Source organism: Macrobrachium nipponense, chromosome 4, assembly GCF_015104395.2.
Source record: "Macrobrachium nipponense isolate FS-2020 chromosome 4, ASM1510439v2, whole genome shotgun sequence".
In the NCBI taxonomy this organism is placed as follows: domain Eukaryota; kingdom Metazoa; phylum Arthropoda; class Malacostraca; order Decapoda; family Palaemonidae; genus Macrobrachium; species Macrobrachium nipponense.
In genome coordinates, this window is record NC_061100.1 from 132,836,808 (window position 1) to 132,850,888 (window position 14,081).

Below are 14,081 nucleotides of genomic sequence, written 5' to 3' on the forward strand. Positions count from 1 at the left end.
GTCTCCAGACATGCATCCAAACAGAAAGGCAAGGCCTGGGCAACCTAACTAAGTTTCACTTCTGGAGCATAGCATAAAATATGCTTTTAAGTTGAGATCACGGGCAATTAGAAACTGAAGTTACCTCCACAAGTTTGTTGTACTCATGAATGAGTGGAATAATTTCCAACTTCGGCCTAAGAAATTCCCGAGGAGAAGGTCCCTCAGAACTTAAAAGGATCCCAGAGATCCGAATACCTGCTCTCCAAGACAAGTGGGGGCTATGGCAGATTTCTCCTCCACTCTCTCACTTTGCTCCAATCCAGCAAAATATGAGCTTCTCAATGGAGAAGGCAGATGGGAAGCGGCAGACCCTCAACCCAAATAGATTTCAGACCTTGACTCTGATGCTCAGTTGGAATAGAGTACATAGAGTGAGGAGAGGAGTGAGAGGTGCACCACTTTACTCTATCTTTCTCAAAGTTGGCATGGAAAGTCATGCCTACAAGAAGTGGGAGATATTGAGGGACATCTCTCGCTGGAGTGGGAATGTCTGGGTTGTGAATGGATCAGTGATGCAGGGTTAGATCTACATCCTCCTGAAGGTGAACCTTAGGTAGATCCTGACCTGCCGCTCACCTTTATATAGTATAGTGACTGAATGAAGAGGCGAGCAGACAGTCTGCACATAAACACTGTTGTAGCTCAACAGAGCTCTGCAGATGAGAGTTACCCTGAACCAAACCCAAACCCAAAGTAAGACATGGAGAATGAGTGGCAAGGGAGAGGTGTCTGGGAGCTCATGGTAGGAAGGTGAGGTCCTATGTCCAAGTGGGCATGCACCAAAGCACTAGCCCTGCCATGATGAGCGATAGGGAGGTCTCCCTGAAATCCTTCCATTTGGCTTGGACTTCCCCATCTTTCTAAACCAAGTCCAAAGACAAGGAAGAGGAAAAAAAGATGATGATAAACTAATTGATCAGGCAGAATAATAAAATGATTCGGGATTTTTGCCAACTTGTCTGACTCCTTAGCTGACTTGCACACTCGAAAATTGGTTGAGGATGAGGAAGAGGGGACACATCAACTTGCTCAGCAAGACATCACCACAGCAACTAAGGGATCACCTGTAGTATATGAGGGAAACACTGGAACTGCAGAAGTAAATAGCTGATCAATCTTTCTTCTTGCTAGGAATGGATTACGTGATGGACTACCTTGAATATTTAAGGTTGGACACATTTTTTTTTCAAGGGAGCCAAACATATGCAATTCCGTTTCCCTCATCCTCAGATGACCCTGGGGTAGAAGGGAGAGGAATGGTAACCAGGGGTAAAAAGGTACTAGAAACACTCGACACTGTTCTTGCAGTGATACCCTCAGAAGAACCTGATGAAACTTTCCAAGACTTCCTCCTCTTCATGAAATCCTCTCTCCCTTACTTGAAGTCCAAGAGGAATGCTCATCACACTGAATTTAAATTTCAAACATCCTTTCTCCAAGGATCATAAAACAAACAATTAACTTCTTGTCACATTTATTCTACACACTGTACCACAGGGCTGCCTGAGGTAGTATGCTCTCTTATAAACTACACTAATCAATTAAACTTTATTCTACATACAATGCAATCAAACACAACATAATTGAGAGTCACTCTAATGTGCCATATTAAATGATTTTAAGTGAATGTATAAATTTCAACTGCAGTTGGAGAGCACCAACCTGCCACAACCCTGTGCTAAAGGAACACATTCCTTCTCACATCATAGTCCAGCAAAATAAATTAGTTTCACTTGTATGCAAGGCAGTGGGTACACTATTGGCTTTCTAACCTTGGCAGTGATGAACCTCAAAATGAGCCTCACAATCATCACCTGTGTGAAGATGCACTTTACCTCAAGCACATTATTCTAGTTATAAAGAAATGCTTAAATCAATTTCCACATCACTACCATGCACAAGAATGTCCGTATCTGTGACAACACTGAAAATCAACAGTCAACTTGCTTGACAACTCGAATAATGTGCCCAAGGAAGTACTGCAAAAGAGATCATCACAAGCAACATCAGCGCACCATAGCATGGCAGTCTTCTAACTTGGGGGGTCAATTATCAGCCCTCACAATAGAAGTGTTTACACACCCAATATTCATAGACTATTTCCCATTAACATCTAAAACAATTAAATAGCCAACGCAATTCATTAGGTGTCTTTCATTACTTTAGTCATTCAGCTGCTCTAGGGATGCCAAATTCATTATGGTCTCATAAAATTACTAGATTATGAAAACATAATCCTGCACCACTAAATACAAAGGTACTCTTCAGAGGCAGATTAACCTGTATTGAGAATGAAGCCATAAATGAACCTGGTTATCAAAATACCTAAATTGAATGATAAACAATTTTACAAAAGTATAGATGTAAATAAAATATGGACAAAATCTTGTGTTACAAGAATAAGTTGATATACAAAAACAAATGCAACATCAAATTCCATAAAATATCTTACTAAGCCTTAATCACACTTTTATGCCAATCAACTGGTTTACATCTATCACAAGTTCATAAATACTCGTATGGGCTGATCAGTAGGATTATTGTTTTCATAATAAAAATTCTTCATGTACAATAGTAAGAAACAATGTCAAAAAACAAATTAATGAAATTCATAAACCAAAAATAAATAACAAAGTATTATTAAAAATCTGCCTCAGTTTTACCGATTCCAAGCCAAAGCATTTGAACCTTTCATCTACTAAAGTATCATATAAAAACTATGAATTTGAAAACTTTTCAAACAAAAACTTTGCAAAACTGTATTCCAATCCACCTTTTTTGTAAATATAAATCAAAAGTGTAAAGAATTACTAGAGACAGAATGCACTGGCATCCCCATCCAGTCCTCCAGAAACGAGAGCTTGGTTTACAGTAGCACACCACAGCACCTAGTTAGACTTTGTCAGAAATTGTTTTACATGCTTGTCACATGTAACTACAGGCAGTAATAGTAGCTGGCACACAATTGTTTATGATATATACTTAGTTAATAAACCTGACAGTACTGGCAGTGCTTGTTTCATTATATCACCATATTAACAAAAGTATCTGGAAAACACACACAATACAAACCTAAAAATGATAAATATCTTCTTCCAATACATGAGATCTCCAGTTTGGGGAATGAGTTGATAAAACTACCATGAAGTGCTTTTGAGTACACTGTATAGCTTCATAACGGAAACTAATGACATGGAGTGATTTCCATCTGCAGAGCTCTTTTTCTCTTTGGATCATGCAATCTTTTGGGCGCTGATGTGCTGACACTGGGGCTTTTAAAATGTTATAAACTTTTGAAGAATTTTCTTTAGCCTGAAAGGCTGGTTGCTAGCACCAATAACCTTAAGTTTTATGAAATATGGGTGTTATATTCAAATGCAAAGGTAAATACAGTATTAGTTTTTAATGTGTTGAGGCATAATTTGATATTTGGTTGGTTCTCCCAGACTCATGTTTTTAAGTCTATAATACATTTTATAATGGCACCCAAGATTTTGTTGTGATAAATTATGTGATACTATCTCCATTCCTAAGTGAAGGTTATTAGGATACAAGTGAACAAAAGAAGCTACAAGATATGTTCCCTACTACAGAGGGAAGGCACTGGATATTCTGTGGCCAGGGCTCTGAGTGCAACAAGTAGTATGGGAAATACAGATACATGGCCATTGGGAGTTTCAGTATTATTATATTCATGTTTGCAGTAGTGTCCAAAACAGGGGAGGGAGAGGGTGAAAAGACCTCTAAAATGGTTGGGTGAAACTTTATGATACTATGTGTTTGTAACTTTGTGAGAGCTAGATCAAAGAGCACTGCGACATACAATGAAAAGCAGCTTGGAAATTCATGGATGGGTGAAATACTGTTAAAATACAACAACCCCCTCTTCTAGTCATTTGAGGCTGGTGGTGGAATTCAGGATTTACATTTGTAAACTTATCAGTGAAACACATCAACCTAGTCCAATGCTTGACAAAGAACCTATAAAATATCCTGACTTCATTTCATTAAAATTAAGAACACAATAAATAAAAATGTATAAAATATAAGTGTTTCATAGGCCTATGAATGTACATTACTAAAAAAAATTTTCATGTAGGCCTAAAATGACTTAAGAATTTCTAACAATAAACATCAAGTAAATGTAGGTGATTTACAAGTTCTACCAGGATATAGATAAATAAATTTTAATCTTTTGATGTTGCTAAAAATTACCTACATTACTTGGATAACACCAATATTATAAAATATGGTAAGTTGTTCAAAGTACAAACCAGTAACTCAAGTTTATGAAGAGCATGTTAATACAACATATGAGAATCAAACTAAATTGAGCACACATAATGAGGAAATTTTTCACAAAACTAGTACTGAACAGTACCTGAGTCAACCTAACTTTCCATTAACAATAATGCTTTTTATTTTACCTTGCAGTCTTGCATACTCATTACATAACCCCACACACCTAATGGACATGTAAAACTGATACAAAGTTAATCAGACAACAGGGCAACAACTTCCTCACACACGCACTTTCACCTGATGGAGCTGAGTAACCCTGAAACTGAACATTACGCACTCATTATTATTTTGCAATTAGTACTGCCTAACTTTACAACCTCATTAATCTTCTCATCTACCTGAAAAGCAGAAAGTGGAGAAAATTATGTGATAACATCACATAACTACTTGATCTATGCTTCTTCTTCCTTTCATTTTCTTACTTTTTTATTTCTTACTACAATTGTCTTCCTCTTTTACCCATTACTGTGAATGACAGCACATAATGGATAGAATACCATGTAATCTGCCTGTGCATCCCATTGTGCTACGGACACTCAAATAAGTAGATAACATAGAAAAGTACAAAAAATCAACAGAACAGCATCATCTGTGTCTAATGATAAACAGCCAACAAAGACAAGGTATAAGTCACATATTAAAGAGGACACAAAGGCTATAGAACACATAAATAAATTAGGTCAACCTATATGATAGGCATAATATACCTGAAACAGAGAAATGGATGTGCTGTACATTTTTATGTATAGCTTAGGCTCTGGTCATATCTGGTCAACTTAAATTTAACAATTTAAAGTATGCCAGTATTGGGGAATACTGTAAGTTTCATAAAAAAAGGGAGGGTCAGGTTTCCTTCACTTCTCTCATCTACCGAAAAGTTATGAGCCATTCCACTTGTAACAAGAGCAGTGATGAATTAGAAAGAACTACTACTGTATCTGCGGATATACATACGTACAATAGATAAATTATGATTTTTCTCAAGGAACTTATGCACACACAATTCAACAACATACATTTGTATATGAATGGTGTAGTATATTTTACGTAGCAGTAAGACTGATGTAAGAGATTGTAAGGCACCTTTTGAAAAGGTTAAGCAGGTTCAGCCACAGCAAAAGTAAAATATGAACCTTACTAAAGGAATTAATTTTACAGTATTTTCTTGACCATCAACCAACACAAAAAGATGCCATTTAATTTCATCAGTCTGTATATATATCTGAAAGTTTGAAAAATCTTCAATTCATTTTACTTCACACATGAAATAAAGAGAAGTGGAGGAAGCCTTTGGAAATTCATGGAACAAGGAGTAGGATATATAGAGGGATGATGGGTTAAAAACAAACTTCTTCACTTGGATTGACACGAAAGACTCCTCTGGCATTTGATTCCTTTCAAGAGCTCACAATTTTTTTTTTTTTTTATAAATAGTCCTTTTAGGTACAGTTCCAGTTTGATTCTTTAGGTAGAAAATGCCCTAGTTGGAAAAAATTAAAAATGAGGTAATATACTTATCACATACAGCTACAAAACCTGAGACAGCAAATCCATTACTACCAGGACAAATAACTAAACTCACTGAACAGAATCCATTTGATGTAGAGTACTTCTTCACTTACTCCATACCTATCCTGGAGCAACAGCTGAGATCGGTTCATATTCTGGCCACAAAAACTTTGAGCTCCTTCTGGAATGATTATTTCACAGCCACACGCTTGTTTCCTTTTTAATTGAGGTGAGAAGCTTGTTTTTCCTCCAGGCATCCCCTAGTGACTAGTATGATGGTGCAAGACAGTGTAACACACACTGAAATGCCAACCATTATTTTCTTTTTTACTGGTTTAGTAGAGAGTAACAGGACTATTTCTAATAACTGTTTAATGTCACCAAACAAAACTGTATAAAATATTCAAATCACACTATTTCAAAAATGCAATGACAGCATCACAGGTAAACTATCAGTTCTACTGAATACTCTCCTAGTAATTACTTGTCCTCTTACCTTCCACTAAACCACCAACATGCACCATGGTCAAGCCCTAGTGCTTTTGCAAAGAGATCACATTGAGCGTATCTGATACTTAGTGGGGGAAGTTTGGCAATGTATTACACAACTGAGCATGTAGTGCACAAATGTGCAATATATTACAAAACTGGGTAATGTATTACACAACTGGATTTTGGGTGGGTTTCTTTTTGTAAAAATATGGCACCAATGTTCGGCAGAAATTATATAGGTTATGAAGTTAAAACGTAGAATGGACAGGAAATGTGAAAGGATATCAGAAGGCATTAATCCAAGATCAATTAAACAAATTAACAACTACAACAAACGAAATCAATAACAAGAAAATGAAAAACCTAGCGGGAGGAAGATTTTGCTGCTGATACCAATGGTTGGTACTATGTTTAACAGTTTAATTCTCATATAATTAAATACATTGTCTGGGAGACTTCCATGTAGAATAGAAATATTGGGAACAAGGATTAAAACATGATTTAAAATACAAAATAATTAAATAATGATAATCTTATATTACGGGCAGTGTTGGCATACAGGGAATCCTCTCCAGCCAGACCCCACTTATGTCCAAAGCTTTGAGGACTTATAAATAACAGAACACTAACATTCACACATGAACATATAACTTAGCAATAAAAATTGGGAAAACTGGCAATCTACCCAAACAGAAGGGTTACAAAATGGAAAAGCCACATCTGAAACCCACAGCTGTCAGGAGATATACAATTAAACAGACAGACATAATGATCACCCGTTTTGTTGTCAGTGGTTTGGTCTGGCATAGATCAGGTCCTGAATGTCTGGCAGTGATGGTTTACTTCAGCGGCCAAAACTATCGCCACGTCTCCACATTAGTGAACTATGGCATTTGCAAGTATATGATCTTAACAAATAAATGTTAAAAAGAAAACATTAATCTAAAGGTAAAAAAGTAATGATGCCATAGATCCTGTGGATGTAGTAATGCTGGCTCACAATGATGACATATAATACCCTAACACTGGTCACGTGACCCTTACAGACACAGTAATAGTATAAGAGCTCCTGGCAGTGGAAACTATGCTGGTTGTTCAACTCTCACACTATATACAAATATACACAGGCAACTGTACACAAAGAAAAGTTTTCTAATTTGCACAGAATTATTTTTGGTCCAGTATTTGGTCCATTTCACTTGGATCTATCCAGAATCCAGTTCAACATTCTGAGCTCCAACTGTGGGCAATATAGCATTCCTCAGATATGACACCTGGGGAATGCCCTCTCCCACACACACACACACACAAACACACTTATTGTGTTACTCCACAATGGAATGAGATCAAGACCTAACTTCTGTCTAATAAAAATGAAAGAAAAATATATAAAGTTCTCCCTACACTTCTTTAGATCCTTCTAATAAATTGACAGATTTTGGACACGCAGGCCGCTTGCGTCTGTGTTTTTGAGGAGGAGGCTTTGTTGGATAGCAGAGCTGGGCAACTGCTTGTTTGGCTTCAGGAGACAGTTTTTCAAGTGGGATGACCCTGGAAGGCTCCAGCTGTTCTATAGGCATCCACTCATCAGGTAAACTGCGGACAAATGGATACAATCAAATTCTGATACGTGGCAGTTGCAACTAACTCTCTTACGCCGACTGGACGTATTTTACGTCGACATTTTTTGTCTCCCGTGTGCCGACTGGACGTATTTTACGTCGACTTACAAAAGTTTTTTTTAAAATTCGCGGAAAAATACTTATAGGCCTACCAGCCTAAAACTTTTGAATCACGCTCCTTGGGGATGCTGGGAGTTCACGGATCAAGGTGTTGTTTTGTTTACAATCGTTACGCAGGCGCGCAAGCGCGAATTTCTTTCTTGCCGCACTAAAAAGTATCTGTGACACATCTCGGAAATTATTTCGTCACTTTGACATAAGTTTTGTACCATTATAAATTAGCCGTTACATGAAGTATTATATATAAAAATGTGCGCATTTGTATGTAGAATACAACAATAAAATACTCATGATTGTAGCTTTTATCAGTTTTGAGATATTTTCATATAAATAACGATAATTGCCAAAATTTCAACCTTCGGTCAACTTTGACTCTACCGAAATGGTCGAAAAACGCAATTGTAAGCTAAAACTCTTATATTTTAGTAATATTCAATCATTTACCTTAATTTTGCAACTAATTGGAAGTCTCTAGCACAATATTTCGATTTATGGTGAATTTATGAAAAAACTTTTTCCTTACGTCCGCGCAGTAACTCTTCCGAAAAAAATCATACATGCGATTGTGGTAATGTTTGCACCATTTTAAAATTAGCCGTTATATAAAGTTTTATATATGGAAATGTGCGCAATTTCATGCACAATACAACTAAAAACAACCCATGGTTGTAGCTTTTATCAGTTTTGAGATATTTTCATATAAATAACGATAACTGCCAAAATTTCAACCTTCGGTCAACTTTGACTCTACCGAAATGGTCGAAAAACGCAATTGTAAGCTAAAACGCTTATATTCTAGTAATATTCAAGCATTTACCTTAATTTTGCAACAAATTGGAAGTCTCTAGCACAATATTTCAATTTATGGTGAATTTATGAAAAAAATAACATTTTCTTTACGTCCGCGCGGTAACTCTTCCGAGAAAATCATACGTGCGATTGTGGTAATGTTTGCACCATTTTAAATTAGCCGTTACATAAAGTTTTATATGTGAAAATGTGCGCAATTTCATGTAGAATACAACAAAAAATAATTGAAGGTTGTAGCTTTTCTCATTTTTGAAATATTTGCATATAAATCACGATAAATAGAAAAAAAAAACCACGTTCGGTCAACTTTGACTCTACCGAAATGGTCGAAAAACGCAATTGTAAGCTAAAACTCTTACAGTCTAGTAATATTCAGTCATTTATCTTCATCTTGAAACAAATTCGAAGTCTCTAGCAAAAATTTAGATTTATGGTGAATTTAAAAAAATCTTTCCTTCCCTCCGCGCGCGGATTCTCCGCCACAAATCTCCGAAATGCGTACGTCCCATTCTCGGAATATTTGCTCCGTTTCATATTAGGCATTTCATAGAGTTTTATATATGAAAATGTGCGCAATTTCATGTAGAATAAAACGAAAAATATTTGAAGGTTGTAGCTTTTCTTATTTCCGAAATAATTGCATATAAAAAATATATATATATAAAAATTCGACATTCGGTCAACTTTAACTCGTCAGATATGGTCGAAAACTGCAATTGTAAGCTAATACTCTTACAGTATAGTAATATTCAATCTTTTGTCTTCATTTTGAAAGAAATTGGAAGTCTCTAGGACAATATTTAGATTTATGGTGAATTTTTGAAAAAAATATTTGTTTACGTCCGCGCGTTACGAATTCATGCATTATTTTGTGATAATATTTTTTCTGTGTTGCTTTTATCGTTTTACAATGTGTTATATACCAAAATGATCGCAATTTAGTGTACATTACAACGAAAAAAAAAGTAACTTGTTACCTTTAACCGTTTTGCGCACAGCGCGATTTGAATACAATTATATATGAAATTTCGTTTTTGCGCTATCATATATCGCATTATTTATATATGATAATGATAATTTTTTCATTTCTGATGGTTGCATACTAAACTTCAGCCAATGACAAAAAAAAAGGAGCCAAAAATGAACTCTTAATCTTGAAAATTAAGTGCGCTGTGATTTTTAAAAAAAAATATTTTTTCTGCTTCCGCGCTCACTCTGAAACATCTCCGGCACACAGGAGACAATTTTTTTTTACCGCTTCGGCGTAAGAGGGTTAAATGCCAAATTTAAAGACAACATTCTGAGAAGCTCTAATTCTAATGTATTCAATAAAGAACCTGGACCTAGAAGAAACCGGTTTCATACAAGCACTTTATTTACAAGAAATGAAGTAAATTCAATCACCTTCCACAAACCTATCCACCTCAAATGTGATACTAATAAACTTCTGTTCACAGCACATACTATGAGTTAATAAAGATGAGTATACAGCAAACTTACACTCCTGATGGACACCACTTCACTAGAACCTCTGTACTTCCTTTGGGAGAAGCACGCCTTGCAAGAACCTGCAATAAATATAAGCAATCTAGGCATTAACTTTATGGCAATAACTATAACATAAAAGTAACTGATTAGGGAATCTTGAAAAGGGTTTTTCTGCTCTTTCTATCTGTTATTTAAACAAATATTGTTCTCCGTTGCCCATAAGGATGGATTGGATGGAAGATGTGGATCAGTGCCAAAGGCCATACACTGGAATCAAGATAGCTCTTCACCACAATATCCATATAAAACTAAAGATGATGATGAAACCATATACTGTATTTTCCATTTGTTCCACATTTTATATTAATTACTTGAAGTTATTTATTTTTCTTCTGAAACTGTTCATACATAATTATTCTCTTTGGCAAGGTTAAAAGCTTAAAGAATTATAGCAATTTCACTTTTTAATTACACTATCCAAACCAGAAGATATAAATCAAATAGAGAAAATCCCCGAAACCCAACAACTTCTATCTAGGTTGAGACAGTTTTCATGGTACTTAATGTTAGGTCAGTTGTACTTATCATTTGCCAGTCCTATAAACTAGCTCTGTGGTCTGGTTAAATTACTTTCTCAGTAAGCAAAACATGAAGAGTTAAATAAATGCATGTCGATTAACTAAAATATCAGCCTCCCTGACCTGACTTAGGCTTGTGAGTGGTCCCTGTCCTGTCTCTTCATAACTTCTAAGGAGATACTGTCCCCTTTCTTGTTTTTAACTGCCTGCTATTTAGAAGAAAGAGGAAGTGCTAGCAAAGAGGGTACTGTAGTCGGCTTCCCATCATTCGGTAATTCAGCAAGCATCCAGGATACAAATTTTTATTTATATTTTGTATTTTACATAAATTTCACATTTAGCAGCCTAGGATCAATATCTTAGTGGAAAAATGTTATGCAAACAAATAGGCAACACAAGATTTTCAAGTTACCAATGCCAGAATACAACTGCACTGATTCTAGTTGACCTTGGATGGGTTGTGAAGGCAAATTTATTGTGAAGGCAAATTTACCTAAGCATAATAAATAAATGAAATAAGTGCATATGCCTGGAATCTTTGGAAAAGGCTGATCTTTTTATTAGTTGAAACAGCAGATTTGAAACTATAGCCTAGCAGTGCCAGACTTCATGCAAGTCAACAAAGAGAATGAGGAGACAATAATATCTTTCAAGATTTTTCTGGTACTCTCTGGCTTTATCATGCCTATCTGATCATTTGTCTTGCTACTATGTCACATGTATTTTCAAGATCTACAAATAGGTGATATATTTTCTTCTTTATACAATATGTTTCCTCAAGTTGTCTGATCACTGAGATTGCTTCTGTGGTTCATCTCTCTGGCATAAAGCCCAACCATTTTCTCAGGTTTTTCTCCAGAGCCTTTTCCAGTATTGTCACAGCATGTTCAAGCACAGGACAAAGCACAATGCAGATGGTAACTCCTACATGGCAGTAAGTCAATGGGAAGGCAGAGAGAAAGAAGATTAGAAGTTTACTGTTGGATTTACTTGACTTTACTGAATACTCTAATACTGTAATACAGATTGGCTGTGTACTCTAATATTAGCCATCACAACCCTTCTACAGCCATTCACACAAACAATTTACTTCCTTTACAGTAAGAGTATTCTGTATTATCATATATTATATATTACTTTGTTTGATATATGTACATTTATTGTACTGCATAAAATTGCCTGATCTTATAGGATTTGTTGTTTAAATTCTGTATATAAACTGTTTATATTCAAGCTTAAATAAACATATAATAGTGAAGTACAGAATGTATAATAGTGGAGTAAAGAATGTATAAGGTAATTTAACATTTTTGTAATATCCTTTTATCAGGTTTCACAAGCTTCCAACATGTGGTTACAACCTTATCAAGTAGTACTAAGTTTCCTTTTACTTTTCCATAAAAGTAATCTAGTATTTTCAGACAGTTAACAGATGGACAGATCAAGCCTATTTTAAGGTACCTGACTGCTCTAACTTTTCCTGATATTGCTATAATTGTACACCTTGCAGGAGATTTGTTCCAATCCTAATTAAGCCACACAGTTTTAAGAGTTACCTATTGATATCTCTCAATTATAAACAAACTGCAGTTGCTCTTTAATCTTGATGCATTGCACAGTAGATGAGAGTCATGTGAGTATTGTATCTCACTTTCTCCAAAGTTTGACTGAGCTTCTCCTTGCATTTCCTTCCCTCTTTCCTTTCATACTTGGGATGCATTGGCATGAGCATAATAAGTATTTTCTTTTCATCTGCGCTGAATGAAAAGGCAGCACCTTCCCACAGTTGCATCATAATTTTCCTGAGGCAACACATTAGTGAACAGTTTCAGTTAAGCAACACAAGAAAACTACTCTGAAGTTCCAAAAACTGTTTAAGTACTTTTGGTACAGAAGCACCTCCCATTGATGGCATTGTCTCGAAAAGGCAATATCTCTAAAACTTTCCTCGATTTAGGCAGATTAGCAGCTTCCCACTGCAGTGCTATCATAAAATACTTTGATACTGCAGTGTCTTCCAGTGGTTATGTGACAATTTCTTATTACTAAACTAGGTTGACATACATTCACAGTGCAAAGATTTGGTCAATTATTTGAAAATAAATGTTAGAAGTTTGAAACATTACTAAAGAAAAGTTGCCAACTTTACCTCATCTCATTATTATTAAATCTGTTGGTTATAAAACCTAACTACCAACTCTCATGAAGAACTCAAGTCAGTTTTGGCTTCCAATAATATCCTGATTAATGTTTTAAATTCAAATTAATTTATGGTAACTATCATTGAATGACTGTACTCTTTCTGTAGTATACTGGAAAGATGCGACAATGTGTACCCAAGTATTTTATTACAACTTGTCTGCAAAGCAAATCAGATGGACACCATACCTGAGGTTTAACAGTGAAGGCATTATTAGGGGCCTGAGGAATGCCTCCATTCTGCACTTCAGTTACACACATCAGCCTCCAACGAACACGCTCCATGACACCCACATCAAACACGTCAAACATGCGAGCTGCTGAAATAAAAAATGTATGAGAGAGAGAGCCAGTGGATTCTATCAAGAATAAAAGTACACCTAATGCCCACCTTGCCTTCCTACGTATGTATATGGTAAGTGTTACACATTACTCAACTGATATCCAAGAAAAGCACTCTCTATAAATTACCAATTTAAATTTAGTATAAAATTATGCATATTTCAACAGAGACTTCTTAAAACAGTTTAAAGTTAATTATTGTGCATAGTCATAAAGAAAAATACAGAACACATATAATATTTGGAGCTCATCAGAATGTGCGGTACAAGTAAGCAAGTGTAGCTTTTTGGGAGAAAATTCTACATGCTACATGAAATAAAAAAAAGCATCAAAGAAAAAGCACAGAGGTATACCAGGCAACACATAATTTATAAACAATTTTGCTATGCTATCGCACAGGACTCCTAACAAGACAAAACAATACACACCTTTGTATTATTGTATTACCAATGAGGGATTTGGTTTCCATTAAAAACAAAAAGTTGAACAAGAAGTACTTATACACATCATTAACATTTTAAAACAAACAATTATTTATAGAACATTAAATCAATGAATTTTGCAACATTCTCATATG

The 14,081-nt window shown here is 35.5% G+C and overlaps 1 protein-coding gene across 1 annotated transcript in view; it reads right to left on the bottom strand.

The window, feature by feature from the left end:
* Window positions 1–1,499: 1,499 nt before the first annotated feature.
* The window catches only part of LOC135211188 (zinc finger protein jing homolog), a 134,532-nt gene continuing 121,950 nt past the window's right edge, over window positions 1,500–14,081 (bottom strand). The window contains 3 exon segments of the mRNA XM_064244403.1: window positions 1,500–7,941; window positions 10,398–10,465; window positions 13,352–13,482. Of these exon segments, the coding sequence (XP_064100473.1) occupies window positions 7,746–7,941; window positions 10,398–10,465; window positions 13,352–13,482 (395 nt within the window). The 3' untranslated portion in view covers window positions 1,500–7,745.